Consider the following 18755-nt stretch of genomic DNA (forward strand, 5'->3'; position numbering starts at 1 on the left):
AGGCATCACAGTCCAGAGAGAAACCAAGATCAACTCTCAATCGTCGAGCAGTTTGTCAGTTCTGCAAAAGACCTGGTCATCATGTCAAGGACTGTTACAAACGTCTTCAATTTAACAGAGAGGTGGTGCGTACTTCTGCGCACTATGCTCTACCCCCTCAAGCTGCCGGTTCAAATATGAACTCTAGAATTCCAAGGGACGCTAACCCTAAGTGTCCGCAAGAAGGTAGTCAAGTCTCCACACATTATGTGCAGTCACATTTTGACTGTTCTCGCCACCATCCAGTTTCTTCCGAGTCTACCGATCTCGAGGGATCGAGAAAAGTTGACTTTTCATCTTTTATTGCCGAAGCCATCATTAGCAAACCAGGTGATCCGTTGTCTCAGCGGAATATCACCGTCCTAAGAGACACAGGAGCGTCACAATCACTCCTTTTGAAAAGTTCAATGGACATTACACCTGAGACGAACACCGGAAGGATTTCCATTATCCAGGGAGTGGGGACAAAATCTACTGTAGTCCCTCTACACAAGTTTGCCCTGAAACATCATCTCGTCGAAGGTGAGGTCATTTTAGGTGTGATAGATAGTATTCCTGTCCCAGGAGTACACCTACTTCTAGGGAATGACCTTGCGGGAAGCAAAGTATACCCCTGTACGGTTTCAGACCCTTTGTCAACAGTTCCAGATAATGATTATGAACTGTATCCTGCATGTGCGGTGACAAGAAGCCAGACCAAACAATTGGCTGACACAACGTCTGAACCACACCTACCATCATCGTCAAGAAATTCGACTCCCAAACTGGAGTCTATGCTTCCAGAAAACACAAGTCTGGGCTTACCCCTGAGGATATCTCAGGAAGACATCATTAAAGCTCAACAAGTCGACGCGGAACTCAAAGCAACGGTCGAAAAATCTCTATCATCGGACGATGGAGAATATTTCTCCGAGAACGGCCTCTTCTTTCGTCGCGCTATACCAGTGATTGCCTCACCAGCCGAACCATGGTTGGGTAAAAACCAGCTGTGGGTCCCTCCACCTTATCGGCATGAAATACTTAAGCTGGCACATGACCATCCAATGTCAGCACACCCAGGAGTCACTAAAACGACGGCGAAGCTCAAAGAACTGTTCTTTTGGCCCAAAATGAGAAAAGATGTGTCGCGTTACTGTAGAAGTTGCACGAACTGTCAGTTGGCCGGAAAGCCAAACCAGACAATTCCTAAGGCCCCTTTGAGTCCGATTCCTGTATTAGAAGAACCTTTTTCAAAAATCGTCATGGACTGTGTAGGTCCCTTGCCTAAAACCAAGGCGGGCAACGAGTACCTACTTACCTTTATGTGTTCAAGTACCCGTTTTCCCGAGGCGATTCCCTTACGGAACATTAAGGCAAAGACTGTAGTCAGAGCCATGACCCGGTTCTTCACTCCCTTTGGATTACCTAGAATCGTGCAGACAGATCAAGGCAGCAACTTCACCAGTCACCATTTTCAGGAAGCACTAGCCAAGCTAGGCGTTACCCACATCACCAGCTCAGCCTACCACCCTCAGTCTCAAGGCGTACTTGAGAGGTTCCACCAAACCCTCAAAACCATGCTAAGAACGTTCGCTAATAGTAACACCCAATGGGATGAGACTGTTCCTTGGATTATTTTCGCCGCGAGGGACTGTGTCCAGGACTCTTTAGGCTACTCTCCTTTTCAACTTGTGTTTGGACATTCTGTCCGAGGTCCCCTGAAGCTGATCCACGAACGTTGGACAGGTACCAGTGATCATCCTGTGGAAAACTTTGATGATTTTCACGTTCGACTGAAAGCCGTGTGCGAAATGGCTCACAAGAACTTAAGAAGGGCCCAAGTGAGAATGAAAGGACTGTATGATAAGAGTTCTTGTAAACGAACATTCAATCCAGGCGACAAAGTTCTTGTGCTAGTGCCTAATCTGAACAATGCGTTATCCTTGAGATATTGTGGACCCTTTACTGTGCATTCAAAATTAAGTGATTTGAACTATGTTGTCAATACGCCCGACAGAAGAAAGAAACAGACAGTGTATCATGTTAACTCACTGAAAAAATATTATGATAATTGTAACAATTTTCATTCCACAGCTAAAATTACTTTACCTGTATGTTCAAATGTTTCTGATGATGTGATACATGATAAATTGAAACCCCCAAAATTGGTAAATTCTTCCTTTTTAGATAATTTGAATGTCCACCTTATGCATTTGTCCACAGAGGAAAGCCAGAGATTGTCTCAGTTATTTGAGACATTTCCCTCTATTTTTGGGGATGTCCCCAAAGAAGCGAAGGTTCCACCTCATGATGTAGACGTAGGTGACGCAAAACCCATCAAACAACACCCCTATAGAGTTAACCCGGAAAAAGCTGCTTTGATAAAAGATGAAATTGACTATATGCTCAAGAATGATATCATTGAGCCCAGTTTCAGCAACTGGAGTTCCCCATGTCTCCTAGTACCGAAAGACGGTGGATCTTTCAGGTTTGTGACCGACTTTAGGAAGGTAAATGCGCTCACCAAAGCTGATTCCTATCCTTTACCTCGAATAGAAGACGTTATTGATAAAGTTGGTCAGGCTAAGATAATTTCCAAAATTGATTTACTTTCAGGATACTGGCAAATCCCCTTATCTGACCGTGCAAAAGAAATATCTGCTTTTGTAACCCCTAATGGTTTTTATAGATACAAACGTATGCCTTTTGGTATGCGCAATGCTGGTCAAACTTTCCAGAGGGTCATTAACTCTGTCATTGCTGACATCGACCAATGTGAGGCCTACATAGATGATATAGTTGTATTTTCTAATACTTTTGAAGAACATATTGTTCAGTTGACTAACCTTTTTAGAAAATTGTCTGAAGTGAATTTTACGGTAAACTTACATAAAAGTAATTTCTGTAAAGGTTCAATTACCTATTTGGGTTATCAAGTGGGAACGAACCAAGTTCGGCCCATTGAAGCTAAAGTAGATGCTATTGTAAGGTTACCTCCTCCCAAAAATTGTAAAGAAATCAAAAAGTTCCTTGGGATGGCTGGTTACTATAGGCGGTTCTGTCAAAACTTTTCAGCTATTGCTGAACCTCTTACTGCATTATTGAAAAAGGGTGTTGAGTTTGAATGGTCAGACAAATGTCAAGAAGCTTTTTTTACCATTAAGTCATTTTTATCTAATGCTCCTGTTATGGCTGCGCCAGATTTCAGCAAGCCCTTTAAACTTGCCATTGATGCTAGCAACTTAGCCATTGGCTCAGTCCTATTTCAAGAAGACAACATGGGAATTGACCATCCCATTGCCTTTTTTTCCAGGAAGTTAAATGAGAACCAAAAGAATTACTCTACTATTGAAAAAGAGGCTTTAGCTTTGGTTTTGTCATTACAACATTTTGAAGTCTATGTCTCTTCTTCAACCAATCCAGTCAGAGTGTTTTCTGACCATGATCCCCTGAAATTTACCTCTAAGTTAGGACAGACAAATCAAAGAATATTGAGATGGTGCTTATATTTCCAAAATTTTAATCTGGAAATTTCACACATTAAGGGTAGTGATAATGTTGTGGCTGATTGTTTGTCAAGGATGTAAAATCTTATTGCACACATTGATCATGTGACATGTTTTGTGGTTCATTGAGACCATACACAGGTGTTGTGTTTTAACATGGAAATGGGTGGTGTGAGTTTTGAATTTTTTTCAAAATTCCAATCCTGTTGAATATTTTGTTTATTTTCAGGTGAACCTTAATTAAAGGTGGTTTTTGATTATATGTAATCTTTTATAATAATTTGTCTCACATGACTCAATTGATATTGTAGCTAGTCATTGAAATAAAGGTCTTACCCTGGCGGGTTTACCACTTTTAATATCCCCATGGAAATATTGTAATACCCCTATTCTGAGGGATTTTGATGTATAATTACTTTTTGAAGGGTTACTCCCCTTTCACCAATTGTAAAAGTTGGAGTTACTTCCCTTTTATGTTCAGGGATATTTTCATCTGGTATTATGATTTTGATTGCCTACATTTGTAAAACATTTTTGTTATTTCATTGCCAGATTGGTTCCTTATGTATGTTTTGTGGAACCTATCTGTCACTTCCAAAAAGGGAGGGGATGTGACCTACTTAGGTCGAGTCAGGTTCTATTTTTATGTTGACATTGTATAATACCTTATATGGAGTGATTGTGCAACAACCGGAAAATTTCCACTGACTTATTAAGGAGTCTAAGATATAGAAATTTTCCATTAAGATCTGATTGAATGATTCTAATCAGATGACTATCCCAACCAATGGCTACATGAGTTGAGGATAATCTCCCCTGTTGCAGAAGTCTTTAATTGCCCCGCACACTCGCAACACGAGGCAGTCTACAGGGCGATTTTATCTTGATCAGGCAGCCGTCCATATTGTCCGGCTATAGACTCTGACCATTTGAACGTGAGAGAACTTAAGTCCTGTGTGTGCCTTGCTTTCTTAAGTTGATTTAGTCTTCTAGTATAATATTACTTGTCGCTAAGTAATTCCTGAAGATATAGCAGTGTTGTGTGGCCTGTGCCTATTTTTTGACAGTGTAGAAATCTGTGATAGTGTTTTTTCCTACACTCTGTAAGTTGGGTTTTGATATTTTATACATTAAATATTTTATCTAGTTTCTCCTTGTGTTCTGCCACAACTGTGTTCGCTGATTAAAAGTTGTATGTAGATTGGATGAGTGTTAATTACAGTAGTATCACTAGTTTACCCTAGACATTGAATTCGAGCCCTAGTGTGCCGTTGTGTTAGTGTTCATCCACTTAGGCCGTAAGGCATTTGCATATAACCCCGAAAAAAGAATCCGGGGACGTTCACCGTCTATTTGGCTGATAGATAGGGAACGTTACAATACAAAAGTAACATTACAAAATTAACCAAATAAAAAATCAGTACACTCTAATCTAACAACAATCTGTAAAGCCTAATAAACTCAATAGACGTAAACACTACTAGAGCTTAGAAATAGCTTCACAAAAAGAATAGACATGAGAGTGTATATCAATAATATTCTGCCATTTCAAATCAATATTTCAACACGTAATCATATAGTGGAGCAGCTCTCACTATCTGACTTCTGACAAAAAACTGGCTGGCTTGACTTAATTGACTGACTTCACTTATGACTTCAGTAACTTGACTTATTTCACTTTGACTTCAGTAACGTGACTGACTTCAATTTAACGACTGATTCCACTTTGACGACTTCAATTACTTCAACTTGACGACTAACTTCACTTTGAAGACTAACTTGACCTCGACGACTTCACTTCAATTCAACTTAAAAGACTTCACTGACTGACTAAACTTCGACGACTTAAACGTCTTCATTTTGACTTCAAAGACTTTTCCTTGACTTCAACTACTTCAATATGACTTCAAAGACTTCACTTTGACTTCAACTACTTCAATATGACTTCAAATAATTCACTTTGACTTCAACAACTTCAATATGACTTCAAGGATTCACTTTGACTTCAACGACTTCAATATGACTTCAAAGACTTCAACGACTGACTTAGATTAACCTGACTTCAACTTCAAAGACTTTAACTTTGACTTCAAAGATTTCAACGACATCACTTTGATTTCAAAGACTTCACTATAACTTTGACGATTTCACTTCTTCACTATGACCTCAACGACTTTAATATAACTTCAAAGACTTTTCTTTGACTGCAACATGACTACGTCACTATGACCTCAACTACGACTTCAATAACTTATTGACTGACTTAACTGACTTCAAATAACTTCTTTGACTTCAGTTCTGACTTATACTTCACTGACTTCAATAACACTATTGACTTCAGATTGACTACACTGACTTCGACTTCAACTATATCGACCTCATGCCGATTTTTTCGACTACTTAGATCAACACAAAAACTCGACTTGACTTCACAATTATGTCCGTTGTTCAAAATCATTTATGGGGAAGGTCCGGGTCACATTCTTGATCATGAGGTTGATGTTCTAGGGCAGTTGCGTGTTATCTATGTGCTGTACTTCCAGTTTCACTAATTCTATCGCTAACTCTGCTTTTGTTCTTGACATGTCTTACTATCTTGACTATCTTGTTTTCTAACTTATTCTCTACAAATGTGTCAACTTCTTCTCCTGTTTTGTCTAATGGTATGCCCTGTTTTTATAGCATTGAAACTCTGCCTCCATGGTTGTGTATGTGTATGTGTGTGTGTTGAGGAAAGGCAAAATAACTAAGGCAACAGTGCGTAACAATAGAATGTGTAAGGCAGAAAAACCGCTGGCACAAACTATCCAGCACGGGTATAAACCCAAACGTTTAAAAAAAATGATGGAAGGTACTTATCTTTTTGAACATGGTGACTGTTCCCTTGTATTGGTAATCCACTCGTTCCGGTTGAAGAAACCCGCTGTTGTGTTGAGTTGAAGAAAGCTGTACACCAGATGTACTCCGTCATGAGTAAACCGATATACTGTCTTTCCTGTCCTCGACCCGCAGCTCCACCAGTTGTGAGGGTACAGGTGTTTTGAAGAGGTTTACCACCAGTTGTGATGGTACGAAATGAATCTTTGTTTGTAGTTCTTCTTGTTGTTGCACCAGTTGTGAGGGTGGGGATTTTTAAGATGCGAAACGAATGAATCCAATAACACACAGTTCAAGTTCCAAATACAAAGTTCTTTATTAAAATTATAAATCAATGTCCTATCTAACTAGCCTGTTAAATAATATCTATTACCACTACTATTACTAACTCTACTAACACGCCCTTCCATGACCAATCCTACCACTATCTACATTCTAACTGTTCTCTACATAACTACGTCTGCTCCATTCTACAACCTAACACCTTCTGCCCTCGCTAGCTAATCGTGATCTCCCGGCCTAACAGTGGCCCACGCTTCAGTGGTCAGCTGACCGTCCCACGTGACCGGTCAGTTCACGTATTTTTATTGGTCTCTCTCTCTGACTAGTCTGACCAACTTGATATAGCCTGCTTCTGCTATCTACCTGAGCTCGACGCAACCTTGCGTCATCACATATCTCCCTCCCTTTCTGTAGCTGACAAATTATATTTTTCAGCGTCTGCTACTAATCTAATACATCAACAACTATCTATCTTACTACTCTATTCTATCCCTAACATCAATCATGTAAATCAAATACAAAATGGGACAGCACAGTTTACAAAAACATAAAATCTTGTGTCTGTGTTCCTGAATAAAAAAAATGTCATTGTTCTAGTTCTTGTGTAAGTATCTAGACGTCTGTGGTGTCTCTGCTTGATAATGTATGTCTATGTTATGGTATGTGTGAATCCAATCATGTGAAACTCAGTTCTGGCTAGGTTGTCGTGTACTGGCCTTGAGCTAATCTTAGTAGAATGTGTAACTGGTTTAACGGGCTCTGTGAGCAGTGTAAGTGCATGTGTAAGTGTTATGTAATTGCTTGCGTTCCTCTGTGGTGGGTGGGTTGTGGCGAGTTTTGATGTAAATTCCCGTGAGGCGGGTGTAGGCGTAACTTTCGTTGGTCAATGTGATGACGCAACAAACTCAACGCTGGTTGAGATGTCCACGTAGAGTGGTTATACGATGAACTGGAGCTGGCTGATGCGGTGGCGAACAATGACGTAACATTCCGACGCTGGGAACTTGGACGATGGGTCTTCTACCCTTTGTATGTGCCGACGTAGGTGTATGTAGCTGGCGGTCTGTTATTCAACTCCAGGGTGGGGCGAAGCGGTGGCGATGTGTCCGCTGTCTTGACCAGGGCAATTCTCTGTTCAGCAGGGCTGTTCGATGACCAGGTAATTCAACGTAATCAGGGCTTCAGGTGGCGGCTTCTTTGAAGTGTCTGCTTCATCTCGTCTCATTCTGAATAAGCGTAGTGGGTCTGAAAATGGTATTTCGAGACTATAAGCAATGGCTTTACGTGAACAATTTAGTGCCCGCGCAGACAAGTATTCAGACAGAGGTACCTTCCATTAAAAAAAAAACCTCAATCCCATTAAACGTGCTGAACATTTGTCTGGCGGTACATACAGCATACAAAAGTAACATTACAAAATTAACCAAATAAAAAATCAGTACACTCTAATCTAACAACAATCTGTAAAGCCTAATAAACTCAATAGACGTAAACACTACTAGAGCTTAGAAATAGCTTCACAAAAAGAATAGACATGTGAGTGTATATCAATAATATTCTGCCATTTCAAATCAATATTTCAACACAAATCATATAGTGGAGCAGCTCTCACTATCTGACTTCTGACAAAAAACTGGCTGGCTTGACTTAATTGACTGACTTCACTTATGACTTCAGTAACTTGACTTATTTCACTTTGACTTCAGTAACGTGACTGACTTCAATTTAACGACTGATTCCACTTTGACGACTTCAATTACTTCAACTTGACGACTAACTTCACTTTGAAGACTAACTTGACCTCGACGACTTCACTTCAATTCAACTTAAAAGACTTCACTGACTGACTAAACTTCGACGACTTAAACGTCTTCATTTTGACTTCAAAGACTTTTCCTTGACTTCAACTACTTCAATATGACTTCAAAGACTTCACTTTGACTTCAACTACTTCAATATGACTTCAAATAATTCACTTTGACTTCAACAACTTCAATATGACTTCAAGGATTCACTTTGACTTCAACGACTTCAATATGACTTCAAAGACTTCAACGACTGACTTAGATTAACCTTACTTCAACTTCAAAGACTTTAACTTTGACTTCAAAGATTTCAACGACATCACTTTGATTTCAAAGACTTCACTATAACTTTGACGATTTCACTTCTTCACTATGACCTCAACGACTTTAATATAACTTCAAAGACTTTTCTTTGACTGCAACATGACTACGTCAATAACTTATTGACTGACTTAACTGACTTCAAATAACTTCTTTGACTTCAGTTCTGACTTATACTTCACTGACTTCAATAACACTATTGACTTCAGATTGACTACACTGACTTCGACTTCAACTATATCGACCTCATGCCGATTTTTTCGACTACTTAGATCAACACAAAAACTCGACTTGACTTCACAATTATGTCCGTTGTTCAAAATCATTTATGGGGAAGGTCCGGGTCACATTCTTGATCATGGGGTTGATGTTCTAGGGCAGTTGCGTGTTATCTATGTGCTGTACTTCCAGTTTCACTAATTCTATCGCTAACTCTGCTTTTGTTCTTGACATGTCTTACTATCTTGACTATCTTGTTTTCTAACTTATTCTCTACAAATGTTTCAACTTCTTCTCCTGTTTTGTCTAATGGTATGCCCTGTTTTTATAGCATTGAAACTCTGCCTCCATGGTTGTGTATGTGTATGTGTGTGTGTTGAGGAAAGGCAAAATAACTAAGGCAACAGTGCGTAACAATAGAATGTGTAAGGCAGAAAAACCGCTGGCACAAACTATCCAGCACGGGTATAAACCCAAACGTTTAAAAAAAATGATGGAAGGTACTTATCTTTTTGAACATGGTGACTGTTCCCTTGTATTGGTAATCCACTCGTTCCGGTTGAAGAAACCCGCTGTTGTGTTGAGTTGAAGAAAGCTGTACACCAGATGTACTCCGTCATGAGTAAACCGATATACTGTCTTTCCTGTCCTCGACCCGCAGCTCCACCAGTTGTGAGGGTACAGGTGTTTTGAAGAGGTTTACCACCAGTTGTGATGGTACGAAATGAATCTTTGTTTGTAGTTCTTCTTGTTGTTGCACCAGTTGTGAGGGTGGGGATTTTTAAGATGCGAAACGAATGAATCCAATAACACACAGTTCAAGTTCCAAATACAAAGTTCTTTATTAAAATTATAAATCAATGTCCTATCTAACTAGCCTGTTAAATAATATCTATTACCACTACTATTACTAACTCTACTAACACGCCCTTCCATGACCAATCCTACCACTATCTACATTCTAACTGTTCTCTACATAACTACGTCTGCTCCATTCTACAACCTAACACCTTCTGCCCTCGCTAGCTAATCATGATCTCCCGGCCTAACAGTGGCCCACGCTTCAGTGGTCAGCTGACCGTCCCACGTGACCGGTCAGTTCACGTATTTTTATTGGTCTCTCTCTCTGACTAGTCTGACCAACTTGATATAGCCTGCTTCTGCTATCTACCTGAGCTCGACGCAACCTTGCGTCATCACATATATATATATATATATATATATATATATATATATGGGTCATTCCACCGTTCCGTAAAAATTGTCGATTTGTATTTAACAGACTATTTAACTTTAATTCATCTTTTATGGTACTTGCAAAAAGCATTTTATTTTTCTTCTGTATATTTGCAATTTTTTGCCATGTTGTCATCCCCCAAAATGGTGTCACCCGGTGCGGTCCGCACCCCCCGCCCCGCCCTCGCTACACCTCTGACTCTACTTCATCTACGCTATAGATCGCCCTGTCTAAAATAGTAGGTTTTGCAACTGGCAGGCAATAACAAGATGTGTAGAAAGTCTAGAAAGTACATGATTGTTTATTTGTGTACTTGTATTGTTTACAAAAAGAGTTCGCAAGTCGAACATAACACATCAATAGAATATGCAAATAGAGTTGCTCAAAGCTGGACAGTAAAAATCCTAAATTAATACAAAAGTTTAATGTAAACCTTTCATGTCAATGAAGTCTATACAATTCGGCATTTAAAAGTTTGCAGATGATAATTCATTATATAAAAACGAAACAAAATACTGTATAACTATTGGATATTCCCGATATGATAGTTTTAAGCAGTTCAAAGTTCAAGAGGTCTGCGTATTTGTTTACCTTTCTGAGATTTTTTTTTAAAGAATGTTCTTCAATTAAGTTAATACATAATATTAATTCCTAAAGGTCAGTTTTAATAGACTATAACTTTTGATATTTTAATTTTTTAGCCTTTTTGTCTGCCTAGGCTTATAAAATTCAAATAAAAACCCGACATATACATCATACCATTCGAAATGTAAATATAATAAATATATTTTTAAAAAGTCTAGTTCCCTTTCGAACCTGACGGTCCATGGGGTAAGTGAGGTAGAGTTTACCTGTTTCTGTGACCTCGGCTTAAGAAAGGGTAGTGAGGTCGGCACCAAGCCCATACACTTACACGCAGAGGCGTAGCGAGGGCGGGCGAGGGGGGGGGGGTGCGGACCGCACCGAGTGACACCATTTAGTGGGGTGACAATTCTTTATAACGGATTCATTACTAAATTACAACACAATCGACTTACCATCAAATTATGACAAAGCGTGTCACATTGCAGTTTCATCGCATCTTGCCCTAAATGTCATTTGTAATAAATCGATTCGGTAGAAGTCGGTAACATTGCGATAAAATGGCTAGACTGGTACATAAAGCAATACGTATTAAGCAAGGCAATCAAGTTTTAGTTGTTTTTTTTAATGGTACTAAATAATATACGTGTAACACTTAAAAACGTTTACCCAATAACATTTCCTGCAGATGTCCCATCACTCAAAGAAAATTTTAAACTCTCAACTCGAGCTGTTTGAAGAATCGTGTTTACACTTACAGACTTACATCACAGCCTTTGAGAAGCAGGTAAACTACATGTTTTGTGTTCTAAGTATTAGTGTGTTTAATTACCCGCTTATGACCTAGCAGCATAGGCGGTTCTATAGGGCTTATAGGGGGTCCTCAGTGAACAAAGAATAAATATATATAATATATATATATATATTTATATATAGGCCCTATATTATATATATATATATATATATATATATATATATATATATATATATATATATATATATATATATATATATATAATGACATAATAATATCATATAATGTTGTTAAAGCTAAAAAAACTGTATTTATAGATTAAAAACGCAACGAAAGAATGTCTAAACAATACATCTGGGACTTCCATGTCAGTCAAAGATGCCATCGTGATGATAACAACAGCGCAACATACAATACTAGAGCACATTGATATGTTAACTGGTGTGTTTCTTTAATTTTTGTTTGGTTTTACTTTTAATTAATATCAGCACTGATTTCTGTTTAAGGAGATATTTGGTTTATAGTTACCTCCTTGATATAAGGTAGAAAATGTAAAAACAAAATATATGGAAATATTTTACTTATAGTCACCTATTTGATATGAGGTAGAAAATGGACAAAATCCATAAGTAAATGGAAATGTTTTATTTATAGTTACCTACTTGGTTTAAAGTAGAAAATGTAAAAAATATAAATGTATTATAGCTAATTCAGTGTAACGATATTATAATTTTATTAAATAGGTAGCACTGTCCATGAATCATTGGTTTATTTAAATTATGATTAGTAATTTTATTTTTTTTCTTCACTGTATGAATTTAATGTGCATACGTTTAACAGTTTCCAACACTCTGTATAACCCCCATGAGGCGACTGAAGAAAAGACACAACAGCAACAACAACAACAACAACAACAACAACAACAGCAAACAGAAGCTGAACTTGCATCAAACGATCAGACTGCTGGTATGTTGACTCGGTCTAAATGATTTGTTGACACACAAAATATATATTGACTGTATTGAACAATTTATATTTTGAGTTTTCTATTTATAGATTTCTAAATTTTAATTTCAAAATTTAAAATATCTTGTTTAACAATAAATTCTTATTTTTAAGAATTATTTACTATATCAACACAAGATTTACTTTCTTTTAAAACTTACAGATGTAGTTTACTCAAAAATAGCCAAGCGACTCGATCATATTGAAACATCCCTGTCGGCACTTCATGACTCGAAACAGAAGACTGATTGCGAGCTGTCGGAAATTAAAAAATGGAAAAACAACTCTCAGACAGAACGAAACGACATTGAAATAAAAATAGAACTTTCGTCTAAAGAACACAAACAAAACTTTGAAGATTTAAGAAAAATAATGAGTGAACAAGATAGTACACTTGAGGAGCTAAAAATGAAATTAAAATTTTAAAACAAAGAGAATTTAAATCAAATACAACGCTAGAGAAACTAATTCAAGATGTGAAGGAATACGAAAACAGCTTACAGAAAATAAAGAACGATTTGCAAATTAACAAAGAAACATCAGACAACTTGACACAAGAAATAAAAAGCTGGTCTGATAAAATTTCTGTTCTACAAAAAAATAAGAATTATATGACTAACAAAATAGAGGGTTTATTTTTCAAGGTAATTTGATAGTGGAAATCATTAGTTTAACAAATAAAATCAAAATTTTCTAAACAATGTTATTGCATTCTAATCTTTATCTGCTTTACTTTTATTTTCAGTACATTTCATTAGTTATAACTTTTGCATTTGTTTTATCAAGACAATAAACTAGATTTTTCCATTTAGCACTCAATCACCTGTCGGATGATTCAGCAACGATTGGCACCATTAGACAAACTGTTTCAAATGTTTAATCAAAACTTTGGAACTAGTGAGGAAAGAATTTCTAAGGTATCATACATAGACATATTTCTTTTATAAATTGACCTGAATATTTGCTATCATGTCCAAACATCACTGTATTTGATAATTTAGAACACTGATATAAAGCTGTTTTTTGTTCATAGATTAAAAAACTTGAAAAAGACCTTTTAAAATTGTCACAGGACTTTAGTTCGATGGGTAAGTAAATTTATATTTATTTGTACAGTTGTTGGTAAAATGTTTAATAAGTTGACATAATAAATTATCGTTTTAATTTTATTGTTTATTACACTTATAAAGAGAGTTTTACAATTTTAAGCAGAATGTAAATATAAAATTTCATATTTGTTTGGCAATACCCGAAAAAATCTACCGTGGCATATTTTAATCCTCTCGATTTGTTCTGTTTAACGCTTATAAAAAGCATATTTAAGTGAGTGCTATTTAATATAGTAAACAAATTATTGCAGTATAATCAAGTAGTAAATATAAGGAACTGTAAATAAGCAGGAACAGTGTCTTTTTCTCACCAATATGATAAAAGGTGTAATGAAATATTTTCTTTCAAAATTGAAACGCCATACAGTAGCTTCATATTAGCTTTAGACGCGCTTGTAGTCCAGTAAATATATTAACCACGTGATTAGACCCCTTCAAGGAGGTAAAAATTGTATGTTGGTTTAGGATCTCTTAGATAAAGAAAATATTCTCTATGAATCAAATTATTCTTAAAGACCTTAATAAGTTATTTGTTATCACTATACTTAGTGTACTTTTTTATAATATTGATTTTAAAAATCAATTACAATCTCAAATCAAGTTAATTAATTTATGCTCATATTTAAAGTTCGGATAATTTTCTTGTCTAATTATTTTAATGACCAGATTTTTTTTCCCCGTAGCCAACCAGCCAGTGAAACATTCTACACTGGGTTTTACAGCTTTTGATGGCTACACCGATGAGTTATTTGACGCCATACCATATCTACGTGTAGAGCGTAACCTAGGAAACCATTTTAACCCCAACACTGGTGAGTTCACCGCCCCTGTTGACGGCCTGTACTTAGCAAGTCTAACAATAGAACAGGCCGGGGATCAGGCTGTGGCGGCCAGCGCCCTACTTATATCTGGTGACGTAGGGTCTTGTCCAGTCCATGTTGTGACAAAAGATAAATCTGTTCACGAGACTGGAACGTTTGTCGTTTGGATGAAGTCGGGCGATCAGTTGTACTCGTGGACAAACTGTAAAACGTGTAACCTGATTCGTTTTTCGTGTTTTCTTCTTGGTGTGTAGTTGATCAAATTTTATTCTTGTTGTGTAGCTGCTCAAATTTCCTTCTTGGTGTGTAGTTGATCAAATTTTCTTCTTGGTGTGTAGTTGATCAAATTTTCTTCTTGGTGTGTAGTTGATCAAATTTTCTTCTTGGTGTGTAGTTGATCAAATTTTCTTCTTGGTGTGTAGTTGATCAAATTTTCTTCTTGGTGTGTAGTTGATCAAAACAAAGTAAACGCAACGTTCGGCTATTATAAACAGAAAACTAAAACTTCAGTAACATCACCTAAACATTACCTGTCTTACACTTAGTCACAAACTCTTAAAAACAGAATAAATGCATTAAAGTAAACTGATTTGATTATAAAATTGTAATTGTATTACATTTCGTAATCGATGTAAATAAGACATTATTTTAACAACTAGATGAATTGTAGTAAAAGATAACTTAAAATATATCCAACGAGGTTTTTTTTTTTCAAAATGCATGATACATGAAAAATAATCTCAGAAAAATCTCCCAAAACAATATCTCATGGACAAAATATTTTAGAACAAATTATCTCAATAAAATATGATCTCACGGTCATAAAACAGGACAAAACATACCTGGACAATTGATCTCAAAAAAAATATTTCATGGCAAATTTTTAGAGTATTTTGGGTTTGTCGTCATTATATTTAAGATTTTATTTTTTTAATAAACAACAGCGGTTATTTTTCAATTCAAATGCTTTAAAGAAATGAACTTAAAGTTTAGTTAGTCATTTAATGATTAGTTAAGTTAAATCATTTTAATATATCTCACAAATATAATTTATGAAAATAGTAATTAAAAACTTTATGACAGTCAATTAAAAAATGTTCAAAAATTAAAATCACGTTTTCATATTCTTTTCATAATTTAGTTACAGAATCTGTTAATGGGTTTAATAGAATTAAAATCTAATAATCATGAAAATCCAATGTATGGATCGTATGGATGTGATACGGTAAGGGTTATTTATAAAATGCCTTCAATATTTGTACTTATAATATCAAATTTAGTAAATCTGAAAGTGTAAAATCTATATATATAATTATCTTCTTTGAGACGTTAGAAAACACCAAGCTGTGAGCGCGCCTTGCAGTCCCCTCTCTTCCTCTCTAGGCATATCCCTACCACCCCCACTATATCCCTATCCCTACCACCCCCACATGGTCTGGTGAGCTGTGGTTCACGCTAAATGTTTACAATCGTAGAGCCGGGTTTAGTGACAGCTATTAGGGGCAGTTAATGTACTTTGAAAGGATTTTAAACTTAGGGGAGGTAACTAAAAAGAGGCTGCTTTCAGTGGGGGGGGGGGGGGGAAGGTAGGGATTTGGGGAAAGGAGGGAGGGGGGTTATCGTCCTTAACGAGCTACTGATAGTGTTTTAAAGCAAATATTTTCAGTTACAGCATTGGTACTGTCGAATTCACAAATTATGAATTACTGAAAAGTAAAAAATAAAACAACTAAATAGCGGCGTATGATATGCCGCGGGTCGGCTCGTCTCTTATAAAGCAACAATAGAAACATGACTACGTGATGACAACACGGCACCGTCGTCAGCTTTCTCCACCGCTAGAAACAGCTCGTCGTCCTTCACCGTGTCAACAACCAGAGCTGTACCGACGCTAGTGTAGGATGATCTCACACAGATTCTCTTCTTTAAGAATGTGTGTTTGTTTACGTCTCTAACCAACACAGCAACCTGAATCGTTTTGTTGACGTCTTGGTGCAGAGTCACACATACGAGGTATACGCCATCTCCAGGTGATACAAACTTGCCGGAATCTTTGTTGAAATGCTGGCCGTTATATTGGATGACGTCAGCAAATGGTGAAATAGTTGAACCCGTTTTTGTACTAGTTTTGTCTTTAAAGTAAATTTGACAGGTGTATCTGTGATTCACTCGTGTATCTAGAGCACAAAATAGAGAGAAAAATCAATAATTATTTCATAAATTAATAGAGATATATTTTGTAAGCTTTGTTAAAATTTTAAATTTTAAATTGATTCGCCAACATAGAATTTTGTTTTAATTTTTCTGTTATAATCACAGATTAAAATGTTGATTTTGAATTATTATTCTTTATTAGCTTCAAAAGTATAATACGAAAGTTGTCGCTGATCTGCGTATATCTTTAAAAAATAAGACAGTTGTTTATGTGAAGATTTTTTAAATTAAAAGATCAATTTGGTCCTACTAATTTCCGTTGGTGTTTTTTCTCAAAACACGTAAACCATCTCTTGCATCAGCTGCGTTTGAAGTGCGGGTGTCGAAGGGGTAATCATTTCTATTTTTTTATTTCATTTCAATAATACGCATTTTTAAAAAAAAACTACAGACGATATTACCTTTATGCAATTAAAAAGTGTATTTAACAAAGTGTGAATATAAATATATCATACTTACCAAGACTTACAACTTTTGTTAACATTTCTTGCTGCTGGAAATACAAGTTTTATTGAATAATTTTTTATTTCAGATTTAAATTTGTCTTTTTTATTTACAGAAACGAGACTGGAGTAAACGGGATTTTTAAATGTCCACTGAGATTTAATATATAACGAGAGAACCAATAATGATAAATTAACGAAAAATTGACTTAAATATATTTTTTTATTCACACACTAAATAGATTTTGAGAATAACCAAACATTTGGTTCAAGATACCCACCTTACGCATAAAGTCATTTGACTGTTCAGTTACCTTGTTTTCCAAAGTTGAATTCAACTTTTTACAATTTTCAGAAGATAACACGTTTTGTACTTCAATCTTTCGAACGTCTTCAATGGTTTTCTTCAACTTCTCTTCGATACTGTTCAATTTTACTTTGGTTGCTAAATCATGATGAAAAAAATCTTTCATATACGCATGTTATGATTTAACCAATGAGAAATAAAAAGAAATAGTGTTGTTCGTTTGTGTTAGGTAAAAGCTTTACTTAAGCCTAGAATTTGATTAAGTTTTTTTATTTCTGGTATTAATGGTAGAAATAAATAGGATTTATGGCCCGCATGAAATTCGATGATAGAGTTTCTAAAGTGCTAAAAGTTTTTCATTAGCAAGCGATGAAAAATGTTAAAAATACAATTTGTAGCAATACATAATGCAGCTAGTTATTTAACAATAACAAATCAAATTTGTTATAATCAACTTACTAAAAATACATATTATATTTACCAATAATTCGCAGATTTTCTGAATAATATTCCATCTGAAAATTCAAAAACTATACCGTCACATAAGAGTAAAACAAAATGCTTAAAAAAAAACAGGCTTGTATTTAGTAATGCGCCAAAAAAGGGAGAAAAATAACTTTTTTTTAAATTTATAATAATACACAATACTCGTGGGTCACTATAATATCTATTGGATAGGCCTACCTTTATTAACATGTAGGAAGAGAACCACGCTGTATTCATTACAAAACAAGTTAATAAAAAGTCTAGTGACAATTTAAGCGCAATTTCCTTAATTAATTTTTTGTGACCGAACGAATCACCCGCAGATAATTGCACCCCTTTTCGTTTCTCTCAGAGCTAGTCCCCGCCCCCTCGCGAGATCTGCGCGAGTCTGGCCAATGGCAGCTTGACGTTACCTCTCACTAGCGACTGCCTCAGCCGCTGTGCTTGTGGTAGAAATATTTGTATATTCTTAGTAATCTTAGCTAATACAAATGAGAAGAAATTAATTTTTTGTGACCGAACGAAAGGATATTTTTGAAAACTTTCTTCGGCAATAGTGTTCTAAATTATGGCAGAAATAGATTGGTAAATGTTTCAAGTCGCTAAGTGGTCTGGTTGCCGAGATATGGGCCAAAAACTGCATTTTTTCGAGGTTTTTTGGCTTTTCCGGGAAATCCAGGAAGGAAACCCGGGAATTTTTTTGGCCCACAATCATCCTTGGAACTTGCTTAATATTTTTGCTTTGGAACTAGTCCTCGATATTGCTTCG

The 18755-nt window shown here is 36.2% G+C and overlaps 1 protein-coding gene across 1 annotated transcript; it reads left to right on the forward strand.

The window, feature by feature from the left end:
- Positions 1 to 12465: 12465 nt before the first annotated feature.
- LOC131949118 (uncharacterized protein DDB_G0271850-like) lies at positions 12466 to 14846 on the forward strand. The gene is made up of 5 exons (XM_059310878.1): positions 12466 to 12567; positions 13419 to 13523; positions 13640 to 13694; positions 14399 to 14690; positions 14819 to 14846. The coding sequence occupies exons 1-5, from the start codon at positions 12466 to 12468 to the stop codon at positions 14844 to 14846; spliced, it is 582 nt and encodes a 193-aa protein (XP_059166861.1).
- Positions 14847 to 18755: the final 3909 nt, after the last annotated feature.

This window comes from Physella acuta, unplaced genomic scaffold (assembly GCF_028476545.2).
Source record: "Physella acuta isolate Inbredline_101_S28 unplaced genomic scaffold, ASM2847654v3 ptg000674l, whole genome shotgun sequence".
NCBI classification, from domain to species: domain Eukaryota; kingdom Metazoa; phylum Mollusca; class Gastropoda; family Physidae; genus Physella; species Physella acuta.